The sequence below is a fragment of the Homarus americanus genome, unplaced genomic scaffold, assembly GCF_018991925.1.
Source record: "Homarus americanus isolate GMGI-L3 unplaced genomic scaffold, GMGI_Hamer_2.0 scaffold18703, whole genome shotgun sequence".
Taxonomy (NCBI): domain Eukaryota; kingdom Metazoa; phylum Arthropoda; class Malacostraca; order Decapoda; family Nephropidae; genus Homarus; species Homarus americanus.
In genome coordinates, this window is record NW_024749779.1 from 454,602 (window position 1) to 477,914 (window position 23,313).

A 23,313-nucleotide genomic window follows, 5' to 3' on the forward strand; every position below is an offset into this window, starting at 1 on the left:
GGTGGATGAAGGTGTCTGACCTTGGCTCGTGAAAGTACGAGGATGCTGTAGAGTCGAACAGTGGCCTGTCACTCTCTCTCTATAGGGAGGTTGTAAACTAAGATAGGGGTGAAGGAGGACAGTGCATGAGGATGGGTGGTGCGTCAAGGACGGTGGTGAGTAAGGGTGGGTGGTTTGTGAAGGGGGAAGTGAGTGAAGGAGGGTGGCGTCTGAGGGAGGGTGGTGCGTGAGGGAGGATAACATGTGAGGGAGGATGGCGCTCTGGATTTCTTATGCTCAACTAATAATAATAATTATGTAAAATATATATACAGTATATATACAACAGAAAACCACTATAATAATTTAGGGGAAAATAAAATAAATGAGATATTCCCTTTCCTCTACACTATTAGACTCTCTCTCTCTCTCTCTCTCTCTCTCTCTCTCTTTGTTTACATTCGTCATTACTTTCTTCGTTGAAAGATTCTTACACAACAACATACAAACACGGTCAGCAGTAATAATTGTGCTATACTGAAATATATCTCTAAATTTCTCTTACCTGGGGGATGATGTGTGAGGCGGGAACACCAAGAGGACAGAAAGTTGGGATGATAACATCTCAACCAACGTCAGACACATTAGAGACCGCAGCTCTGTGGGGAGTGTGATGATCTTCTGACCCGCCACCACACACAGGAGAAAGTGTCGGGAGGACCAGAGGTAGAACAAGAGAGACTTCATACAATTAAGAAAACTTGTACCTCCTGTGGTGATTTGATATTGTAATTCTATTTTATTTTTTTTTAATATTGATAGGAATATAAAAATACCTTCAGGGGTATAGTGATGTGTGATAAAAAATTATAAGATAAACAAATAGGTACGTATATGGAATTTGGAAAGAAACGAAAATGAAAAAGAAAATTATGGAAATGGACTGTGTACTTATTTAACATGTACGGAGGGTGTCTGTGTTTTTGTGTGAATGTTGTAGTTTGGGAGAGGAGACAACCATGAGTAGCGGTGAATAGCTCATTAAAGATGACCAGGTGTTACAACAAGAAAATTTAATGAGCTCTGCGAGATTAAGACTGGAATATGACAGGTTGTATTCTGTCCACAAAATGTTTTCTTATGGAGGGATTTCTTTCACAAGTATTAACGTTTTTCTCATAATTACTCTCCTGGATTAGTGAATCATCCACCTGGTATTTACTTTTCACTTCCTTGATATTCAGGTATCTATCAATCCACACACACACACACACATACTGTATAATATATATATATATATATATATATATATATATATATATATATATATATATATATATATATATATATATATATATATATATATATATATATATATATATATATATATATATATATATATATATATATATATATATATATATATATATATATATATATATATATATATATATATATATATATATATATATATATATATATAACTGCTATTTTTTTAAATGGTACATAAGTTTTTCTATACAAAACCGCGGAAACATAAGGCTCACCTGAATACTGTAATTACTTGGGGGTGGGTGAACCTTGTAATATGAAGTTATCACGAAGATACAGGACATATAATATTTGTTGCCATCATATTTATTTATGTATATACCAATGATAATACAAAAAATAATATAAATAAATATATAAATAATAATAATAATAATAGCACTCTACTGAGAAGTGTACAAAGCATATGAGATATGCGTGGAGAAAATTTGAAATCTAATACAATATTGCATACAAGTTATAGACGGAACTAATATAGAAAACGAGAGATAATAAGACAAAAGCAAAACTAAAATAACTAACCCTAGTGTACTTGTTCTGCCATTTATTATATCTGGAAAATATAAAGTGTGCGCTATGTTATTTGGTAATGTCACCCTCATCATTATACTTCTTACAGAGTTACAGTTATTTATATCAGGATATTGTTGATTGTGATGACACCGGTGGAGCTTATTCCTTGGGAAGCTCCTAGGTGTCTTTGGTAACTCCTAGGATTCTCTGGGATAACCTTGAAGCCTTTGGGTACTCATAGGAGTCTCTGGGAACTCCTTGGAGTCTTTGGGAACTCCTAAGATTCTCTGGGCTTTCATTGGAACCTTTGTGAACTCCTAGGAGTCTCTAGGAACTCCTTGGGGCCTTTGGGATTTTTTAGGAACTTTCTAAACTCATAGGAGCATTTGGGAACTTATAGGAGCCTATGAAAACACATAGGAACATTTAGAAACTCATAGGAGCTTTTGGAAACTCATAGGAGCTCTTGGAAACTCATCGGAGCCTTTGGGAACTCATAAATTTAGAATTTATAGGAACATTTGAAAACTCATAGGAACATTTGGAAACTCATAGGAGCTTTTGGAACTCATCGGAGCCTTTGGGAACTCATAGTATCTTTTTTTAATTCATAGGAGATTTTGGAAACTTTTAGGAGCCTTTAGGAACTCGTAGGAGACTTTGGAAACTGCTAGGAGACTCTGGAAACTATGCACTCTCACTTTTTCATTGTTGCTGAATATCTGCAGCGTGAGACCAACTCCAGGTTTATCTGCAAAATTGGTATTACCAGGATAGAGTGCTTACTTGTAAGACAAGGAACACATTGCTATAAGTGAGGTAGTATGATAATCTTTATATTGATCGATCCGGCTTCCAGTTTCTATAATCCTTTATAAATCAATAGACATTTTGATATATATTTCATGCTTGTTAAGTGAGATGGAAATACAAAATTCGAGCAAGTTTCTTTGCCTGTGAAGATGGTATGTCGACTTTGATGCTTTATTAGTATCTGATGCAGTCTTCCACTAATCCAGGTAACAACGCTTTACAGGTACACCATCTATCCCACATTTTCACCATGAACTACGGCTTGAAAATACAAAATAAACGAGGAAATTACTCGACAGAAAGTACAGATCTGTTTTAGTAGTCGAAGTAATGTTGTCTTGAAGTTTGTAGAGGAGCTCCTTGGCAAATATGCAGATAGTTGGTGAGATAAAATAATTTGTGGTAACCCTGGACTTGTGGCTACACTTTCGTTGGAGGAATGTTGGGCTATTCCCACCCCCTACAACCCTCCCTCTCTCCCCTCCATCCTTCCTCTCTCCTCCCTCCCTTCCTTCCATCCCCCCATACACACAGTAGCTCTTGTAGTACTCCTCCCTTTCTTCCTAAATCCTCCCATCCTACTATTATGTTTGTCTCCACAATATGTGATGGACCAATGTGAACTTGTATGACAATTTTGCGGAATAAATGTCTATCTGTCTCTCCACTACCCTGTCTCTCTCTCCCTCTGCTGTTCCCCATCTTTTACTCTAGCTGCGATATTAGTGAGGCAGCTTATAGCCTATGTCCGCCCTTGGCCAAAACTAATTGCTTATGCAAAAAAACAACCATACCAAATTTCAGCTCTCTCTGTTAAAAGCCGTGGTCGTGCACAGTGGGGGCTCACTTTTAGGTGGTGGTGTCGGTCGCAAAGGGACGGACCATCTTCTCCTGGAGGCTTCCAGCACTATCGAGGCAACTTACTCAAGCATACAAATTATCAGGTCTCTGTATTAAAAATCATGACGGTTTATACCAGACATACAACAGATCTGTTTTTAGTGAGGGAGTTCCACATTTGGAGGGTGCGGGGGCCGACCACTGAGGTCATATTTCCAAAATTCTGCCTTCATAATGCTAACACTTCTAAGAGAGCTACTACGTGTGACGCAGTGTAGTGACTCTCAAATGTCCATACAAAGACCATTTCTCGAGGCTGAAGATGAAAGAATACACCTAACCGATAACTTAAGATACAGCACAAATATAACATCCAGATGATTTTGTTATAAAAATTAACGTGTCTTACTGTGAGCCAGTTCATGATGGGCTTCTCTTACGATAACTTAAAATTAAGTTGTTGTTTTTTAATAGTCTTTGAGGTTATTTACTTGTGTGGAAAAGGGCGAAGAATATAGGTTAAGAGTTAATCATGTAAAGACGAGAGTGATGGTTGTTTCCAAATTGGAAATACATCCTAAAATAAAAATTATGGTAGGCAAGAAGGAACTTTAAACAAGTGGAAAATTTTGTGAATTCGGGAAGTAACACTTGCTGTGATGGTAGATGTACGAAAGAAATCATAACAAGAATCGGTCAAGGAAAATAGCATTTAATAATCTAAAAGAGCTTAATATTGGAAGAACAAATACTTATAATGTATACAGCCTTAACAACATCAACCTAGAGAAGTCGACTTGTGAAAGAGACCTAGGGGTACTTGTAAGCCCGGACCTACGGCCTAGAAAACAGTGCGTTAATGTTCGAAATAAGGCAAACAGAGTATTGGATTTTATATCTAGAAGTGTAAGTAACAAGAGAGCAGAGGTCTTATTGCAACTATATCTTGCGCTAGTCAGGCCGCACCTCGATTATGCGGTTCAGTTCTGGTGCCCCTATTATAGAATGGATATAAATTCACTAGAGTCGGTGCAGCGAAGAATAACAAAAATGATTCCGGGACTTAGAAACCTTCCATATCAGGATAGGTTAAAGAAACTTAACTTGCATTCCCTAGAACGACGAAGAGTGCGGGGAGATATAATAGAAGTTTTTAAGTGGGTGAAAGGAATCAATAAAGGGGATATTGATAAAGTTCATATAATATCCGAGCAGGATAGGACTCGGAGCAACGGATTCAAGTTGGATAAGTTTAGGTTTAGGAGGGAGATAGGAAGAAACTGGTTCACAAATAGGGTGGTGGACGAGTGGAACAAGCTTAGCAACTTTGTAGTAAGTGCGGGAACTCTGGAGAGTTTTAAAAGGAGGCTAGATAGATTCATGGATGATAGAGTGGTAGTAACTCTCGACAGGAGCTGCCATGCATAGGCCAACCGGCCTATTGCAGACTCCTTATTTTCTTATGTTCTTATGTTCTTAAGAAGTGCTAAGGTTAACAAAAACTTCAAGAGAAATATTTGAAATGTACATAAAAAGAGAAATAAGATACTTCAGTCATTAATGTTTTATTAGGGATGTGGGGATAATAACAGAAATAATAATGGGCAAAGTTAAGGGTAGGAGGATCAGGGTAAGACAGAGACTGGGATAGATGAATGAAATTAAAAACTGGGTCCCCAGAGAGATACAAACCCTTAGTAAAAACAGTCCAAGAACGTTTAGAGTAAAGAACTGTGGTCGCTAACCCTCAGATATAATGAGATCGGTACTCTAATTATCTGACTTGCGTTTGATGGTTTTGGGGTGATAAGAATATTTTAATTCATGATGAGTTTCGTAAATCATTGGGTTAGATAGAAGTGTGTTTGTGGGTGAAATTTCAAGTGCTGGTGCAGGTAGTTTGCTCCTACGTCTGGCAGGTCGGTAGGGGATGTCGACGATGATGAAAATTATATTGTACTTTAAAACTATGATTCCCAACAATCTTTCTCAGGGCCAACTCCCAAAAATTTTCACCATCTGGATACTTCTGCGGTGAATGCACATCTGTATACCAACCTTCAACTCTCTGTCTATAAAACTATAGCAATGCATAGAGAACACACGAACTGATATTGTAATTTATATACTCGTGTAAATCAGAGAAAACTTTACCATTTACAAATTAATTTCTATTAAGCAGTAGCAATAAAAACCAAAAGTTATCCCTATTTGGTAAGAATGTCTGTTGCTTTTTAAAACTTAATTGGTTAGTTTGCCTATTTAGCATGACGGACATACACACACACATACTCACACATTTGTGTGTGTGTAAAATGTTTATTCACACCTTCTTTACTACCCTTATACACATTCACCTCTCCATCTTGTCTCCACACATCTCCCTTAAGAGATCTACCAAACAGATCGTATGCAAATGAGTTAATATAACCTCCTAAATTTCCCTCTTGGTCTCTTAAGTGACGTCTAACCTGACCATCTACCTCCAGGGAGCCTCGCCCCAGGTAACACTATACAACACGACAACCCTTTCTAATTTACCTTTCTCCTGCCTGGTTTTACCTCCTCTTTCGCTATTTTTTTATTGTTGAAGTCTGGCGCTGTTATCGGGTACTTTTTTATGTCATCTAAAAGAAAGTGGATAGTGGAAGTTTTCTTCTTTTTTCCTTTTCTTTATCTTTACCTTTTTCTTTTTCTTCTCATTTATTTCTATTCTCCTAATTCTCTTCCTCTTCTTCCTGGAGTCTATTAATGGTCTTCTTTTTTCTTCACTTCAGTCTTCCTCTTCTCTATGTATATGTATGTTGTATGTATGTATGTATGTATGTATGTCTAACTGTCTATCTATCTATCAATCTGTCTAGCTATCTATCCATCTATCTCCTCCTTTATTACAATACGCAACAAAGTAAAGTGAGGCTACTGGACAAGAAAGTTACGTAAAATTACCTGATCAGGAAGCTGCTATCCGATGACAGCTGACCTATAGGAGTGTAGCGCGTAGAAAGTGAGAATGTTGTGGCTGATGGTCTGGTGAATGATGAATGTGTGGATGAATATCTGGGCATGGTGAGTGATGAATGTGTTGGTCTGTTGATTGATGAATGTGTGGGTATGGTGAGGTGTGGATGAATGTCTGGGTATGGTGAGGGAAGTATGGATGAATGTTTGGAGATGGTGAATGAGGTGTGGCTGAGTGTGTGGGTATGGTGAGGGAAGTATGGATGAATGTGTGGGTATGGTGAGTGAGGTGTGAATGAATGTGTGGGTATGATGAGTTAGGTAAAGATGAATGTGTGGGTTTGATGAAGAAAGTATGGATGAATGTGTGGGTATGATGAATGAGGTATGGATGAATGTGTAGGTATGGTGAGTGAGGTGTAAATGAATGTGTGGGTATGATGAGTTAGGTAAGGATGAATGTGTGAGTATGGTGAGGGAAGTATGGATGAATGTGTGGGTAAGATGAATGGGGTGTGGTTGAATGTGTGGGTATGGTGAGTGATAAATGTGCAGATGAATGCGTGGGTATGATGAGTGAGGTGTGGATAAAAGTGTGGGTATGGTAAGTGAGGTTGGATGAATGTGTGGGTATGGTGAGTGTGGTGTTGATGAATGTGTGGGAATGATGAGGGATGAATGGATGAATGTATGGGTATGGTGAGTGATGTATGGATGAATGTGTGGGTATGGTGAGTGAGGTATTTGAGGAAGTGTGGGTATGGTGAGTGATGAATGTTTAAATGAATGTGTGGATATGATGAGTGAGGTGTTGATGAATGTGTGGGAATGATGGGGGATGTATGGATGAATGTGTGGGTATGGTGAGTTAGATAAGGATGAATGTGTGGGTATGGTGAGTTAGATAAGGATGAATGTGTGGGTATGGTGAGTGAGGTGTGTTAGAATGTGTTGGTATGATGAGTGATGAATGTGTTTATGAATGTGTAGGTATGGTGAGTGAGGTGTAGATGCATGTGTGGGTATGGTGAGTGAGGTGTGGATGAATATGTAAGTATGGTGAGGGATTTATGGATGAATGTGTATTTATGGTGAATGAGGTGTGGATGAATGTGTGTGTGTATGGTGAGTGAGGTGTGGATGAATGTGTAGGTATGGTGAGGGGTGAATGTATGAATGTGTAGGTATGGTGAATGAGGTGTGGATGAATGTATAGGTATGGTGAGGGATGTATGGATGAATGTGTAAGTATGGTGAATGAGATGTGGATGAATGCTTGGGTATGGTGAGGATGTATGGATGAATGCGTTTTTTTTACGGGGATTAGCCCACCCGGGCACAGGTCACTGTCACATCGGGGCCCGGGGGCGAAAATGTAATAATAATAATAATTCATAGTAAATAAAATTTATAATAGAAAGTAAAATAAAATATTAATGGTAATAATAATAATAACAACACTGTGAAAATAATAAATAGAAAGACATGCAAGAATGAAAAAAAAATCAACAGTGAGAAACGCTAAATGTATGTTGAATGGTGAATGAGGTGTGGATGAATGTGTGGGTATGGTGAGTGATGAATGTATAGGTATGGATAGATGTGTGGGTATAGTGAGTGACGTGTGGATGAATGTGTGGGTATGGTGAATGAGGTGTGGATGAATGTGTGGGTATGGTGAGTGAGGTGTGGATGGAATTGTGGGTATGGTGAGTGATGAATGTATAGGTATGGATAGATGTGTGGGTATAGTGAGTGACGTGTGGATGAATGTGTGGGGAAAGTGTGAGTGTGAGAGTGAGAGACAAACAATGCAGAGAGAGAGAGAGAGAGAGATAATTAACTCCTGGCCATATTTACAAGCTTTCTTTTAATTCAATTTCCCTTTTTACGTGTTATGTGTTCCAGCAATTTCGACATCCATGTTGAAGTGTCATACTAGACCCTTATAACCTCCCTCCCCCCACCCAAAAAAAAAAGAAAACAGAAAGAAAGATGTAAGTGAAATACTATGCAGGTTTTCACGTTATTAATTCTTGTGTGATAGTTCCCCACAATACGCTGTGGAAATGACTGAAACATATTAACTCATCCAGATGTGGGTAATATTAATCTACTGTTGTTTAGGTGTAAAAAAAATATAATGAATGTCGGAGAGTCAGTGTTGAGGAGTTAGTTTAACATTAGGATATTAAGCGAAGAAAAACATAAGGCAATAGCGATCATGTTATATAATATAAAAGAGAGAGAGAGAGAGAGAGAGAGAGAGAGAGAGAGAGAGAGAGAGAGAGAGAGAGAGAGAGAGGAGTATAGTGAGTGCAGGGACAGGTAGGAAGGGAGGCTTATGACCCTTTCTCTCCCCGAGGAAGAGTTGAGTATATAAGAGACGGAGAATGACGTGGCGAACCAGTCTTCCCTGAGCTGTCCCTCCAAACATCACCTGGCTCTTCTCACTTGTATCTCCGTTGCTCACACTCAACTCCTGTCAACGCCAATCCTCAACGTCTGAGTGACTAATCATCCTTATCATCCAATTCCTGACAACATTTACTCATTTCACTCTACTTGATCCATTGTTAGTCATCAACCTCACTACTCGCTGCTTAACTCCCTGGCTCTGTCTATGTGACCTATCGACCTCACCAGTCAGCTTCAGAAAAAATAGCTTAATTCCCACACGTTCCTGACATCCACCACCTCACCACCCATCCAGCTCCAAGCTACATCTCTCAGTTCACCTGGTTGTCCGCTTGGCATGATCCTCACTAATTAGTTCCTCACATCAATTCGCTTCAAGTCGCTCTCCTTCTTGTTGCCAGTCACTCAAAGTATAATGTTTGCCAAGAATATTATTTTTGCAGGTAAGTGTCTATGGTATAATATATGTCATTTATTATTATAGTTAACATTTAATACGGGTAAGTGTTTAATGTTTTGATACAATTTCAGCACTGATTGGTGTTGTTGAAATATTCGATAACTCTTAAAAATAATGCTAACCGTCTAGGTACGATGACTTAATCGTTTAAGTAAGATGGTTATCGTATTATAAAATAAAATAGTGAAGATAGTCTACCAACCCCTTTGTGTATACGGATTCCATTCTGACTTTAATAAAATCGATTGGCGTTAACCAGTGCAGTGAATGAGTTAATCGTACTAAAAGGGTTAAGCCGCCACAATATGCAATACGTACTGTAGTCAAAGGTTAAGTTATAGCACTCACGCGATTAAATCATGTTATTAAACGGAATAAAATGTTCAGTGTTATGTTCGTAAAATAAATCTCCCAAACTAACTTTTCAAGACAAATGTGCAAACTTATATTTTCGTGAAAGGAAAATAAACCAATAATTTATCCCACGAACCAGTGACGTGTTGACATTGTTGACAATAACTTAGTGCATCGGGGACATTATGTTATACACATATACACTGCAATAAGAAGCTGTCAACGACCTATTGTACACATTGTAAAATCAGAAACACCTCACTTAGCTATTATGTAAGTCTCGTTCAAGATTCTTCGAACACTGCTGGAGACAGTTGGCAACTCAAATTAGCAGTATAATATAATACGAAACAACAATGCCCAACCATTAATTAAGCAACGGGGAACTAGATTACCAATCACCGATCACTTTTACATTCATTCATAATTTTTACTACGTACTATAGTAAACAAACGGCCTTGAATTCCCACCTGTTTCCAGCAGTGTTCGAAGAATCTTGAAAGAAACTGTAAGTAAGTAAGTACGAACTGTACATTCACTAAAAGATTATTCTGCACCTTTACTAGGATATACAATATGACACACCGGACCAAGAAATCTGACAACACTCATCGGGGCTTCTGTCGCAGTGATAGTTGCGGATAGTTTCAGAGCCAAGGGTGCAGGATATTCTTTTAGTGAGTGTACAGTACAACAAGAGGGAGTGCACTACCCCCATTTATTTAATATGGCAACATCATCAGTCACACTAACGAGAAAGAGAGAATGGGAGAAAGATCAGAGATGAAGGAAGATGAGAGAAAAATAATGAACAATATCTTTGAGCTCACCTTTATACAGAAATTTAGCATGCACTGCATATTCATTCACCGAGCTACTGAGAGAGAGAGAAAAAAAAATAGGGAGTAAGAAAGAGATTGGGAGCGAGAGAGAGAGATTGTGAGTAAAAGAAAGGTAGTGAGTGAGAGAGAGATAGGGCACGAATCAGAGAGAGAGAGAGAGACGGGGCATGAGTCAGGGAGAGAGAGAGAGAGAGAGAGAGAGAGAGAGATACCATTAAGACAGCACCCCCTGACCAACACTAATGTGACGACTAAAGATGGTGTATACTTTACAGTGTGTGTGGTGGGCACGTGTCTCGCCCTCCCGAGGACAAGGCGAGACTCATCACCAGAAGAGTACGAGCTGCCGGGCAACGCTACAGCCATTCTTGTCAACCCCCTGCAGACTGGCTTCACGTGAGTACCTTAATCACCAGGTAATAATTTTTTCTCTCTGTCATCCTGTCTCTCTCTACACCCTCTCTCTCTCTCTCTCTCTCTCTCTCTCTCTCTCTCTCTCTCCCTCTCTCTCTCTCTCTCTGTGTATGAAACTCTGCATCACTCCATTATTTGTCATTATACATAAAATACCTGCTTTAGAATCAATTATATCTGCGTGCTATCGACGGACTGTTAACCTTTTTATATCCAGGTTTAGTGATCACACACACCTTCAAGGCCAAGTCTCACTTTCACTTTTGCGTCCTTGAGAGAGAAAGTAAAAGAGCTAGGACTAAAGATGATGTTAATTGCGTTACTGCTTCCGGCGTAGACAGTAGCAGGATCTCTTCTGTCAAACGAGTAATATTAGTGATATTATTATAATATTTTTATATAAGATAAAATTAATTGAAGGAATCTGATTCATACAGGGAATACAAAACAAATTACGTGGTAACTGGGGCAACAATTACTGCGATAAGATATTTATGTCCTACAAGAATGAAAAATTACGCAAATTTTAATAACCATTATTGTGACTATGAAAATTATAATCATAACAACACTACTACTACTACTGCTACTGCTACCACTACTGCTACTAATAATAATAGTTATAAATATTTCACCAACAACACCCCACACAAGGCTTACAAAACAGAATGTATAATTGCTTATATTTTATATAATAAACAAATCTAGTTTGTATTTATATAAAACCATCTTCTGAGAACCTTGCTAAGAAAACTTACTAAGTAAACGACAGATATATAAACTCATTTACAAATAGAAAGAAAAAGAAGCAGTTTAGGAACACAGAAATAAGTACATCTAAGAGAATTATTCCGGTGCTACTTGAGGCCACACGTTAACAATTATGTCTGGGTTGTCTCAAGGCTACAGAATGTACAAGCAGGACATATGATAGTACGACTGTGTTGGTTGTTGTAACAGCAGAGTTGACGGTCACGGTGAAGGTCACTGGGAGTTGCTTGAAGTTGTTTCTTGTGTGTGTAAATAGTTTATTTTGTTCTTGTTTGAGAGAGGACGTGGGGATGGGATGAATGAAAGAATTGTGGGAAGAATGGAAAGTGAGAGAAGTGGAGAATTAGAAAGACGAAAGAGAGAGAGAGAGAGAGAGAGAGAGAGAGATGCAATTGGACGTGGTAATAGAAAAACAATGTAAATAACACACCATCGATACTTAACACAGATTTGCAATTGCATTACCTATATGATTTAATTTTCTGCAATATAAATTTCATACATTTCTTCTTTTCTTAGTAAGGAATCAGAGAAAACGTATTATTCCGATGATACAACAATAAAACGATGGATAAACATAGAGGGAATTTCTTTTCTTTATAGTTTAACAACTTTATTGGTAAGATTGGGAGAAAGTTCGGAGGGTTGGTTGGTAACGGAGTGTGTGGTAGGGAGGGAGAGCTAGTGGAGGGTAGCAAGCTGTGTGGTAGGAAGGGAGAGTTGGTGGATGTAGAGGGGGTGTGTGGTAGTATGGTAGGCAGGATTGGCAGGTGTAAAAGGGCATGTGGTTGTGTGGTAAGCCGGGTTAGTAGTGTAAAGGGGCGTGCAGTAGTGTGGTAAGGTTGGGGTGTAAAGGGGTGTTTGGTAAGGAGGGAAGGTTGGTGGGTGTAGCGTGGTGTGTGGTAGAGAGGGAAGGAGGGAGGGAGGGAGAGCCTAAGGTCATATTACACCGCCAAATGCCCTGGTAACTGTATAATTGTGGTACATAAAAAAAATCATAAGAACATAAGAATGGAGGAAACTGCAGCGGGCCTATTGGCCCATACTGAGCAGTCCCGTTTACACCCAGTGCCTATCGCTCATATATCCATCCAACCTATGTTTGAAGCTATCCAGCGTATTTGAGTTAATGATGATGTTTGGCAACTTGTTCCATTCATCCACTACTCTATTTCCAAACCAATGTTTACCTATCTCGCGCCTAAATCTAAATTTGTCTAATTTAAAACTATTGTTACGAGTTCGCTCCTGGTTGGACAGTTTGATTACATTTGTTATATCACCTTTGTTTCGCCCTGACTTTCATTTATACACCTCGATCACATCACCCCTCACTCTACGTCTCTGGAGGGAGTGCAAATTAAGATGCTTTAACCTGTCTGTGTATACTTAATTAAGGTTCCTAATGCCCGGGATTAGTCTTTTCATTCTCTTCTGATTTCTTTCTCGGGATTCTATATCCATTCTGTAGCGCTGTATGGTGACCAGAACTGAATTGCGTAATACAAATGAGATCTCACGAGAGCAAGATATAGTTTTGGGATGACCTCTCTAGTCTTGTAACTAACACTCCTTTGTATGAACCCAAGTACTTTGTTAGCCTTGTTTCGAGCAAATACACATTGTTTACTAGGTTTAAGAATCCTAAATCTTTCTCTCAGTCGAATTTCTCTATAATATCTTTGGTCATCTGGTAACTGGTTTCTCTGTTTACATCTCCTGACAGAGATGATAATGACCTCTCCTATTCCCTCAATCTGTTCTTTCATTTACTGTTCAAATTTCATATCATTCATCAGAATTCAAAACTTTACAAATTGACGCCAGTAAAAATACAAGTCAAATGAGTATAAAGTTGTGGAGTAGGAATTCCCTTGTGATAGTATGAGTTACAAATTCAAGAGTTTCAAGAAATATCTAAGTAAATAATTAGATATAAAACACATCTTTTACGACAGGGATTCACTTACAGGTATTCAGAATAATAAAAACAATATAGATTTAGTTTTAAGCATAGATATACAGTAGTAATTCCCTTATGGTGATAGCTTCATGGCCACAGAGGTGTTGTCTTGACATTTCATTGAATAAAAATTAATTCCAAATTACAACTAAAATAACAATATCTCACCGCGTATAATAACTGAAGTGATACAATATATTATGGAGGAAGGTCGAGGCACTGAGGGAAAGTGGTGGGGGAGATGAAGGAAGGTGTGGTGGTGGAGATAAGGAAGTTGGTGGTGAGGGGGGACGAGTTATGATGGTGGTGGAGATGAGAAAAGCTTGGTAGTTGTTGAAATGAGGGAGGCTGGTGATGGAGGAGATGAGGGCGAGAGGTGAAGGAGGCTAAGTGGTACTCTGACTACTGCCCCTCTGGTACTTTTGCCCTGCTACTATGGTAATAATGTCAGACTACAACGTCTCCCTACATGTTTGTTACTACCACTGAACATCTATCTACTCCATTGTTGTCTCGTGAGATTAATGCTGGCCAGAAGAGCGGCAGTGTTATGTTTAATTTTGTTGAGGGTGAAGTAATAGTATGGCTGGTCGCTCGCCAGGAGGCTGAGTGACTCTCATTGACGCTGGTTTGTACTGTTTACATAGCATCCCTGTGTGATTAAGTGAAACTATTATTTTATTTTCAACCATTTATTATATACCATAGTACAATAAAACTACATTTCAATGAACAACACTAATCATTAGCATCAATTATTATCCGTATCCTGGCACGAACCTGGTACCCTGAGCACAGGTGAATTTCTGTGCATTTTTACCTTGCAGACTGATCATTAGATTCCGCTGAACAACATTAACTTATTCATGCTAGTTCTAATTTCGATAGGTTTGAGAGATACGTTTCGTGCTGTGAACTGTTTGCCTGCATATGTGTAGCTCACCTGTAGATAGGTCTCAGCTACTGCTTTGATTAGCAATACAAGATGATTGTTGAGAGGATCCCTTTCTGACATGTGTATTACCAAGCCTGGGAATATAGTTTTGTCGAAGAAAATCACCTAGAAGATAATTTTACAAATTCTCCAACGAAAGTGATGAAGAGCGAATTAGAGGAAAAACTTGTGAAGTCTAGGAAAAAAAATGCAACAGAAAACACGACGACTGAAAAAGGTGCCTACTTGTGTTCTGTGATGAGTGTATTAAAAGAAAAAGACTAGTGAGTGAAGACAGTCTGACTATTTTAGAATCCTGTGCTGGTGGAGTGACTGACCTTGTGAAAAGACAGATTGCTAAGAATAGAAGTAAGCCGGTACGTGCTCTATATGCCTCTGCTTTGAGAAGTTTTGCTCTCACTTTGAACTTTTACTCTCCACAAGCATATAAATTCACAATAAAAACTTTTGATGCTTGTCTGCCGCATCCATGAACCCTGGAAAAATGACACAGTACAGTACAAGTGAAACCCGGATTTACCGAGGCATCATTCAATGCATTCAAGCAGAAGGTCAAGAAACCCACAGACGAAACTTCTGGAAATATTTTTTCTTTGGTGATGGATGAAATATCTATTCGTCAACATGTTGAATGGGATGGAAAAGAATATCACGAATTTATCGACATGGGATTGAACTAGATGATGCTTGCGTGCGTGTAGCTAAAGAAGCACTCACTTTTATGGTTGTGTCACACAAGCCTACTTTTAAGTTACCAATTGGATATTTTTTGATTAATGGACTTTGCGATAATGAAAGCAGTAATTTAGTTTTGTAGGCTTTGAATAAACTACATTCACTTGGAGTGAATATTGTATCTCTAACTTTTGATGGTGCAGCTCCTAATTTGGCTGTGATGAAAAATAGTGGTTGCAGCTTGAATCCTGAAAATATAAAGTCATATTTTGATCATCCTGCTACAGGAGAGCCAGCGTGCATTTTTCTTGATCCATGTCATATGTTCAAGTTGTTAAGAAATTCTCTTGGCGATTTAGGTAATTTTTTCGACGCAGAAGGTAATTCAGTTGAGTGGCGATTCATTGTCAGTCTCCACCAGTTACAGGAAAAAGAAGGTCTGCATCCCGGAAACAAGTTAGGAGCTTCACATATTAAATGCGTAAAGAGAAAAAGTAATGTAAAATTGGCCGTGCAGTTACTAAGTGACTCTGTTGCTGACTCCCTCCAGTTTTGTTTGGATGATCTAATGATCAGTCTGCAAGGTAAAAATGCACAGAAATCCCCCTGTGCTCAGGGTACCAGGTTCGTGCCATGATAAGGATAATAATTGATGCTAATGATTAGTGTTGTTCATTGAAATGTAGTTTTATTGTACTATGGCAGGGGTTCTCAACCAGGGGGGAATTTCCCCCCTCAGGTTTTCAGGGGGGGGGAACTGATACTAATATGGAAAAAATAAAGGATTTTCAGTATTATATGCATATTATTAGGAATGCACTTTTTGAGGCAGACAATCTTGGAGAGGAGGGGGAAATGACATTCTGACATATGGTGAAAGGGGTGCATGGGGCAAACAAGGTTGAGAACCACTGTACTATGGTATATAATAATGGTTGAAAATAGAATAATAGTTTCACTTAATCACACAGGGATGCTATGTAAACAGTGCAAACCAGCGTCAATGAGAGTCACCCAGCCTCCTGGCGCACGACCAGCCTTTTTACAAAGATGGCTGACTCAGGGGAAATTGGCTTCAGGGAGCGAGCGGCATGTCGCCTCCATCCTTCATACCTCCATGACTGAAATTGTCCACGCTTCTGACCCATACATCAGCCCTTGCCTTATAAAGCCTTTCAACAGACTTTTTTTCTCAAATTGAGGTTAATGTCCTATCCTGTACTACTTATTAATCCATTTCTTACTTCATGTACTGCACAGTACCTTGACCCACGCAAGCAAGCTGTACTCATATGCATATAAAAGCGCATCCCAGTTTGTTATACTGCTCACTCACCAGGTATGTATTGCAGGTGTGGGCAGCGGATATACGGTTATTATGCCGACGTGGACAACGGATGCCAAGTGTTTCACGTGTGTCATCCCTTCGTTGACGTTGACCTACTCATCAAGATGCGGATGTTCTCATTCATCTGTGGCCAGGGACTTGTCTTCGACCAGGAGAAGCTGGTGGGTGTTATAAGTCATTCTCTAATTAACCTACAAGTAATATAGCTCCTTCTATTTAATATATCTCCTCCAGGGGTAATCTAACCCTTTGGGGCATCTATTCTTGCATCAACAGGTGTGTGACTTCCCCGAGAACTCCGTGCCGTGTGAGGCCGCTGCTCAGTTCTACGACATAAACAATTACTTCGGCCGCGTTGACCTGAACTTTAGGGAGGGGGAGACACCATTAGCCCCAACATCCACAGATTTCCAGGTTCAAACCTTCTCGGAGTTGAGTCAAAGTTTTCAGTAGAGAACTGCACCGAGATGCCCTCTCGAGTGCCCTAATAAGACTGGAAAACAATATTTTTATTGCAATAAAAGGCAAAACTTCAGAAGGAGAGAGCAGTTTTATGGAGGTTTAGCTAAAATTTATCACTGATCATAACACCACTATGGTCAAAGGTATTTACTACAACTGATCTAACATCACTGTCTTCTACCCAAAAGTTACTGCAGTGCTAATGACGTAATCTTGAATATGTTGGAACATTTTCTTGGTATTTTTGATAGCGAAGAAGTCCCCCAAGTAACTGAGAGAGAAAAGATTGAACGAAAGCATTGTACAAGTAATTTGAAGAAATAATGATCTTTATATAGAAAGAAAGTAATGATTCCCAGAGTGTATTACATTCATTGAAACTCATTTACACTTGAGTCATGTCTGAGTTGGTTTGAGTCGCTGTGTTGACTTATCGGGTTAGTTTAAGTATAGTGGGCTGGTCCTACTTTAGTTACTGTTTTGTATCTGAACTTGTTGTTTTAAGTTAGGATGTGTCAACTTGTTTGTGATCTTTTATTGAATTTGGCTTCTACATGTTTATGTTGTGAGGGGCATCTTAGTAAAGATACAGTATTTGTTCATTATAAGCTTATATTTTTGTACTATGATGGTAAGAAATACATGTTTTGTAAGTAATAAGTATTTTATCAAGGCCTTACACAATCTTAACAACGAACAAAAATATATAATTTGTGTAAATATAATACATGAACAAATGACTCAAAGTGTTCATATCAATATTTCACACACAGAAGGACACATGTTCATTGCATTAACTGGCATCATTGTTTCTGCTTATTAACAATACTCTATTCTAAGCAGTATAACATGTTGTAAGACGGCTGTGAAAACTTCTACTGAATACAAGATTGTTCGATACACAATTTACTGAATATTATGATATTCCAATGATTCTTAATACTTGAAAAAATATTGAAGTTGACTTAGCAATGTATTCACTGCAAGTATGTTTTCTATGTGGTACGAAATCGACTATTTCTGACACAACAAATACTTACAGCACCAGACACAGACAACTCTTTGGTCACCATACTGAGGCTGTGACTAGACTTGTTTGTGTATCTATCGTCATCTATTACTAAGTTACCTTTAAATCCTTCTTGCTATTACTTTCTCTCTATTTGTTTGTATTTTATTATTGGTTGTTTGCAATGTAAAAAAGTCTCATCAATATTATCATTAGTAGTAGTAGTAGTAGTAGTGATATACATTACTATTATTAGTAATAATAGTAGCTTTAAATTATTACTACTATTATTATTCTTACATAAAACACAATAAGGAAAAAATTAGTTTTCATTTAACAAAAATGAAAACGATTCTTGGAGTATAATGTGAAATGTTAACGGCCACGTCTCTCTCTCTCTCTCTCTCTGGCTAAAGAATAGTCAAATTACTGTTGCTTAGCGGAATAGAGCCTGACGACAACACCGCTGTTACCAACCCACCCCCCATGTAATGTCAAGGAGTGGCGTGACTCGTTTTATGTAATGTGAGTGTCTTCATAACTTGAAATAACATAACTTGACCGTAAGCCTATTTATAGATAAAGGCACTTGACCTTAGACAACGAGGCGGAGAGACACTCGAAAAATTTGAGATAATAAATGATGGCGTTTCATGGTGTCTGTACTGTAGGTGAGGGTGAGGGGAACTTTTTATCCCCATCCCTCCCTCCCCATCCCCTCTCGTCGACCTTGTTTATATAGGTGGGTGGTAGGTGAGCCACTCCTTACTCACTCGTCCGCTAGTACTCGTCCCAGTGTTGTCCTCCGTTACCCACGACCTATTGTACACCACCCACCACAACCACCATGAAAGGGGTGCTACTTCTGGCGCTCCTTGGTAAGTCTGAGAATAACTTTAAATGCTTGCAATACAATATCACAGCTTATTTAACTTAACATGATCAAACTTAATTCATCCTGCTGTGAAGGGTATCTAACTTACAATAATGGAAGAGTGAAAATAGTCATAATGCCTCCTTCAGTATCAAGATAATGTTTACAGTGTATTCTACCTGCTTTTCTTCCCTTTAAAGTGTCATTAAAGAATAATTAGACAAAGCAATTTGACTCGGTAATATCTTCTTGCGTCGATTTTCGCTTGCTTACGGTTTTGAATATTTTTTCATTTAACTAAAAGATTACTACTACTACTACTACTACTACTTCGAGTAAAATATCTAACATTATTTGTTTAGCGAACGTGTTTAGAGTGATTTAGTTTAGCGGAAAATTAGCTTGTGGGATTTTGCCCAATAACAATAAATAGTGAGATATTTTATAATGCACAGTTGAGAAGATGGAGTAAGAACAATGAACTAACTATGATGATATAATGCTTAAACACCTATCTGAATTACTGGAACATTCATGCACATCGACATACTGTAATTGACTCACAACTAGATATACAGCATAAGGCTTATTGACTATTGTATAGTGTAAGTACTGAATTAGTTAAACCCCTTAAAATTCAATTCTGAAAGAAAAGTATATTTTAACAAAAAAATTACTAAGGTTTTGGCCCAAAATTAGATCTTGTTTAGAATCACATTATAGGTACTCCTGAGTATGTTGATTTCGAATACTGTATATGGTCCATGATTCGATTGTGGGCTAATTAGAGGTTGCAATGATGTTTGGAAAATTTAATGACATTTTTCAATGCTAATTACTCGCCAACTATGGGTTTCCAAAGTGCTATTCTGTTGTTAATGTATTATTCTGTAAGTACTTAATTAGTTAAACCCTTTAGATTTCAATTTTGAGCGAATAGTATATTTGGTCGAAAAATTACTAAGGTGTAAGGCTTAAATTTTCGATAGTTTTGGCCCAATATTATTGTACATTTTGATGAATATCACATTATACAGTAAGTACTCCTGAGTATGGTGATTTCGAAAATACGGCCCACGATTCGATTGCGGGGGTAATTAATAGTTGTAATGACGCTTTGAAAATTTAATGAAATTTTTTAATGCTAATTACTTGCTAACTATATGGGTTTCCAAAGTGCGAATTTGGTGTTAATGTGTTATTCTGTACTATACTCTTTCCAGCTAACCTGGCCCATAAGCCACGCCCCTCTTCTATACTAATAGCTGATTGGTTCATAGAAAATTCAAACTAAATGTGTTCACAATAGGTAAGCAGACCTGTTATTATCTAAAATAATTTTAAATATCTGGACTATCAAAATGCAAATGATTTCAAGGCATTAGCACTTCAGAGAGGATGTTAGAACATTTTAAATATATATATCATAAAAGGTCGATTTATACATGCGCTTATATACGCGCAGTTCGGGGGGAGGTAAAACGCTCAGGGGAACCTTTCAGCTATTTGTAGCTATAGACGAGGGTGAAAATACTATAGTTATTAATAATGGTTGCCCCTCGTGTAACGAGGATGGCCGGCGCAAGGGCCACCTATTCACCTAAGCGTGAGTTTCTTTAAGGCGTAGAAACTGTAGCCATCACAACAACAACACCCTAAGTTAACGAGTTGCACGACCCATTGACCCAGTGTCAAGGAATAGTCCGAGAAGACCGGACAACTCGCTAACTATTACCCCGGAATACGATCCGAAAATCGATTCACATCCAGGTTCCCAATTACTGCTGGGTAGTGTTACGAACCCCGCCACCAATTGTCATGATCTACCTACCCAGCACTACGAACCACGCCATCTATTGTCCTGATCTACCTACCCAGCACCACGAGCAACGCCATCTAGGGACGAAACACGAGTATGACTCGTCTTAGTTACCACTCCGGGGTTTCCCTTCTCCATATCCTGGTTGTTGCGTCACCTCCTCAAAGTCTTCTTTGTCAGCTCCAGTTCGAGGAGAGTTGAGTTCACTCTGGGAAGTGACCACAGGATCACCTATCCTGGAAACCTACCGCACAGTGACTACCTACCGTCTTCTACAATACTCAGCCTTGCTCGTCAGCCATCTCAGCTCCGCACTTAAGTATTTGTAATCTTATATTGCCTCCCCCACCTCCACCTTGCTTCAAATTATTGTATGTTGTATAAATATGTATATACTGTTAATGTTTAAGTTAAGTATGGTTAAGGGTAATTTATAGGAAGCTGAATATTTTGTTAAGGAATTTATGGTACTTTATTATACACAACAAAAACTCGCATCCTTTGTCTACCCTTTTATAGTCCGATTGTCTTTGGGGGTTTTTTTTGTTGCCTGTTGGGATCTGGGTAGACTTTTAACTATATTCTAAATCCCTAACTCGTAACAGTAGACAGAAGCAAATGGCATAAGAAAACTTGTCCAAAGTTTCACCCAAACCTGGATCGAGCCAGGGTCCGCTCGCTTCCGAGGAGAGCATGTTGACCATTACTTCACAGATCGTCACATGCTTTAGTTATACCCGACTGTACTTACACTAGACCTGCAGTAGCCTCCTTTCCTACTAGTTATCTTAATGTGCTTATCGTCTTGACTAATAACTGTATCCTATCATACTTACCGATTCTTGTATCCTACTGTAACTAGTGTTCTTATTAATCATTATTTCCTACTATACTATTCATATTGATTTATGAATAACTGCGCCCGGCTGTCACTACAAATTATTGTATCCTATTTTATTATTGTTCCTATAACTACTACTGTTTCTACCTCTGTCGTTTCAGTGTTTACTGATTACTGTATCTTGGTGTATTTGTTTGTATTTATCAATTTATTTCCTACTTTTTTTTCTGTTTATTTTATTCTTATGAACTCGTATTTCTTGCTTTCTTTCCTTCTAGTTTCAGACGAAGGGGTCACTCCTGTATATACTGTACTCTTCTTTATAAACTTAATGGGCAATAATGATTGCCCGATCTATCATCGAGTATAATCGGTACTAAATCGGGCTGAATAGTGGAGCTACTACATAGACGTACACAAACAATATATTCAGTTGCTATTTTAATTTTGTCTCTAATTCACACCTTGCCTTACGACTGTCCTTATTATACCCTAAAATTATTATTTATTTATTTATTTATTTATTATTATTATTATTATTATTATTATTATTAGTGACACGAAAAAGTCAATAACACTTTGGTTGTGACGGCAGGTAATAGCACTTAAGTGTGTTATCTCCACAGGGTCGTGCTGGGGCTTAGAGGCAGGCTTGGAGTACCAGTACAAATACAGTGGTCGAGTAGCGTCAGGAATTCCCGACCTTATGGACCAATACTCTGGTGCAGGTATCAAGGCTGACGTCACTGTTCAGGTCACCAGCGAGCGCAAGACGTTCTTCCAGGTAAGTAAAGGGTGGGAAGAGAGAAGGTTAGGTTTTACTCCACCTCGGAAACACACCTAAGTCACTAACATGAGCAAATTTGTCTATAGAGGTTAAATGTTTCCTTATCTCATGAGAAGGCCAAAAATTTTACGAGGAATATTTTTACATAATAATTTATTTTTATGCTTATTTTTTTCGCTCTGACAGTAATGCTACGACTCCGTTGTTCACCGTATACATCCGGTAAGTTTTGTTCAAGCCTCAAGAACGCTTCTCCGTTTCCTTTACAAAACAATATTTAACATTCAACTAAATTCAAATCTTGCGTAATTCATACATCAAAATCTTGCACAGAATAACAACTTACAAGATTTATCGACCATAAAATGTACCAACCTAACCTACAGTACCTAACCTATCCTAATCTACTTACCCTAACCAGGATAAGCTGTTAGGTAGTTAGGTTGCTTCATTTTATCGCCGATATCACATAATGTAACAGTATTTAAGTTTTTGTAAGTTCAAACGGTAGGTCCATCGACGTACATTAGAGTTTATGACGGAAAAAATCATAAAACAAATAATATTACGAAAAACGTTCTCTTCGTAAAGGTTTTGGCCTTCTCAATTTGGGGGGCTTAGGTGTGATGCCGTGGTCAATTATTACCGGGTTCTAGATTGGTTGGTAATGTTACTCGTGCGTATTAATATGCGTTGTATTATAGGCAAAGAGTATCTATGACGTATGGGGGAATTACGACTGACAAAAACATCTATAAATCTGCTCAAACTTTCAGAGACACATTGAATGTATCTCCAAAACTTTTCATGAAAATTACTGAAGCTCATTGCAGCTTTGTTAATCTTATTTCTCATAAGGCTTAATTCCCAAACATCAAACCC

At 38.3% G+C, this 23,313-nt stretch overlaps 2 protein-coding genes across 2 annotated transcripts in view; both read left to right on the plus strand.

The window, feature by feature from the left end:
* The first annotated feature begins 8,867 nt into the window (after nt 1-8,867).
* Nucleotides 8,868-17,703, plus strand: LOC121853886 (U-scoloptoxin(01)-Cw1a-like). Its single transcript, XM_042348265.1, has 4 exons — nt 8,868-9,299; nt 10,789-10,909; nt 16,644-16,800; nt 16,916-17,703. Exons 1-4 carry the CDS (start codon nt 9,272-9,274, stop codon nt 17,090-17,092), a joined length of 483 nt encoding a protein of 160 aa, XP_042204199.1. The 5' UTR covers nt 8,868-9,271; the 3' UTR covers nt 17,093-17,703.
* Nucleotides 17,704-18,894: 1,191 nt separating this feature from the next.
* LOC121853895 (hemolymph clottable protein-like) overlaps nt 18,895-23,313 on the plus strand; it is a 31,409-nt gene continuing 26,990 nt past the window's right edge. Inside the window, exons 1-2 of the mRNA XM_042348277.1 lie at nt 18,895-18,988; nt 22,271-22,428. Of these exons, the coding sequence (XP_042204211.1) occupies nt 18,958-18,988; nt 22,271-22,428 (189 nt within the window). The 5' untranslated portion in view covers nt 18,895-18,957. The remainder of the gene's footprint in view (nt 18,989-22,270; nt 22,429-23,313) is intronic.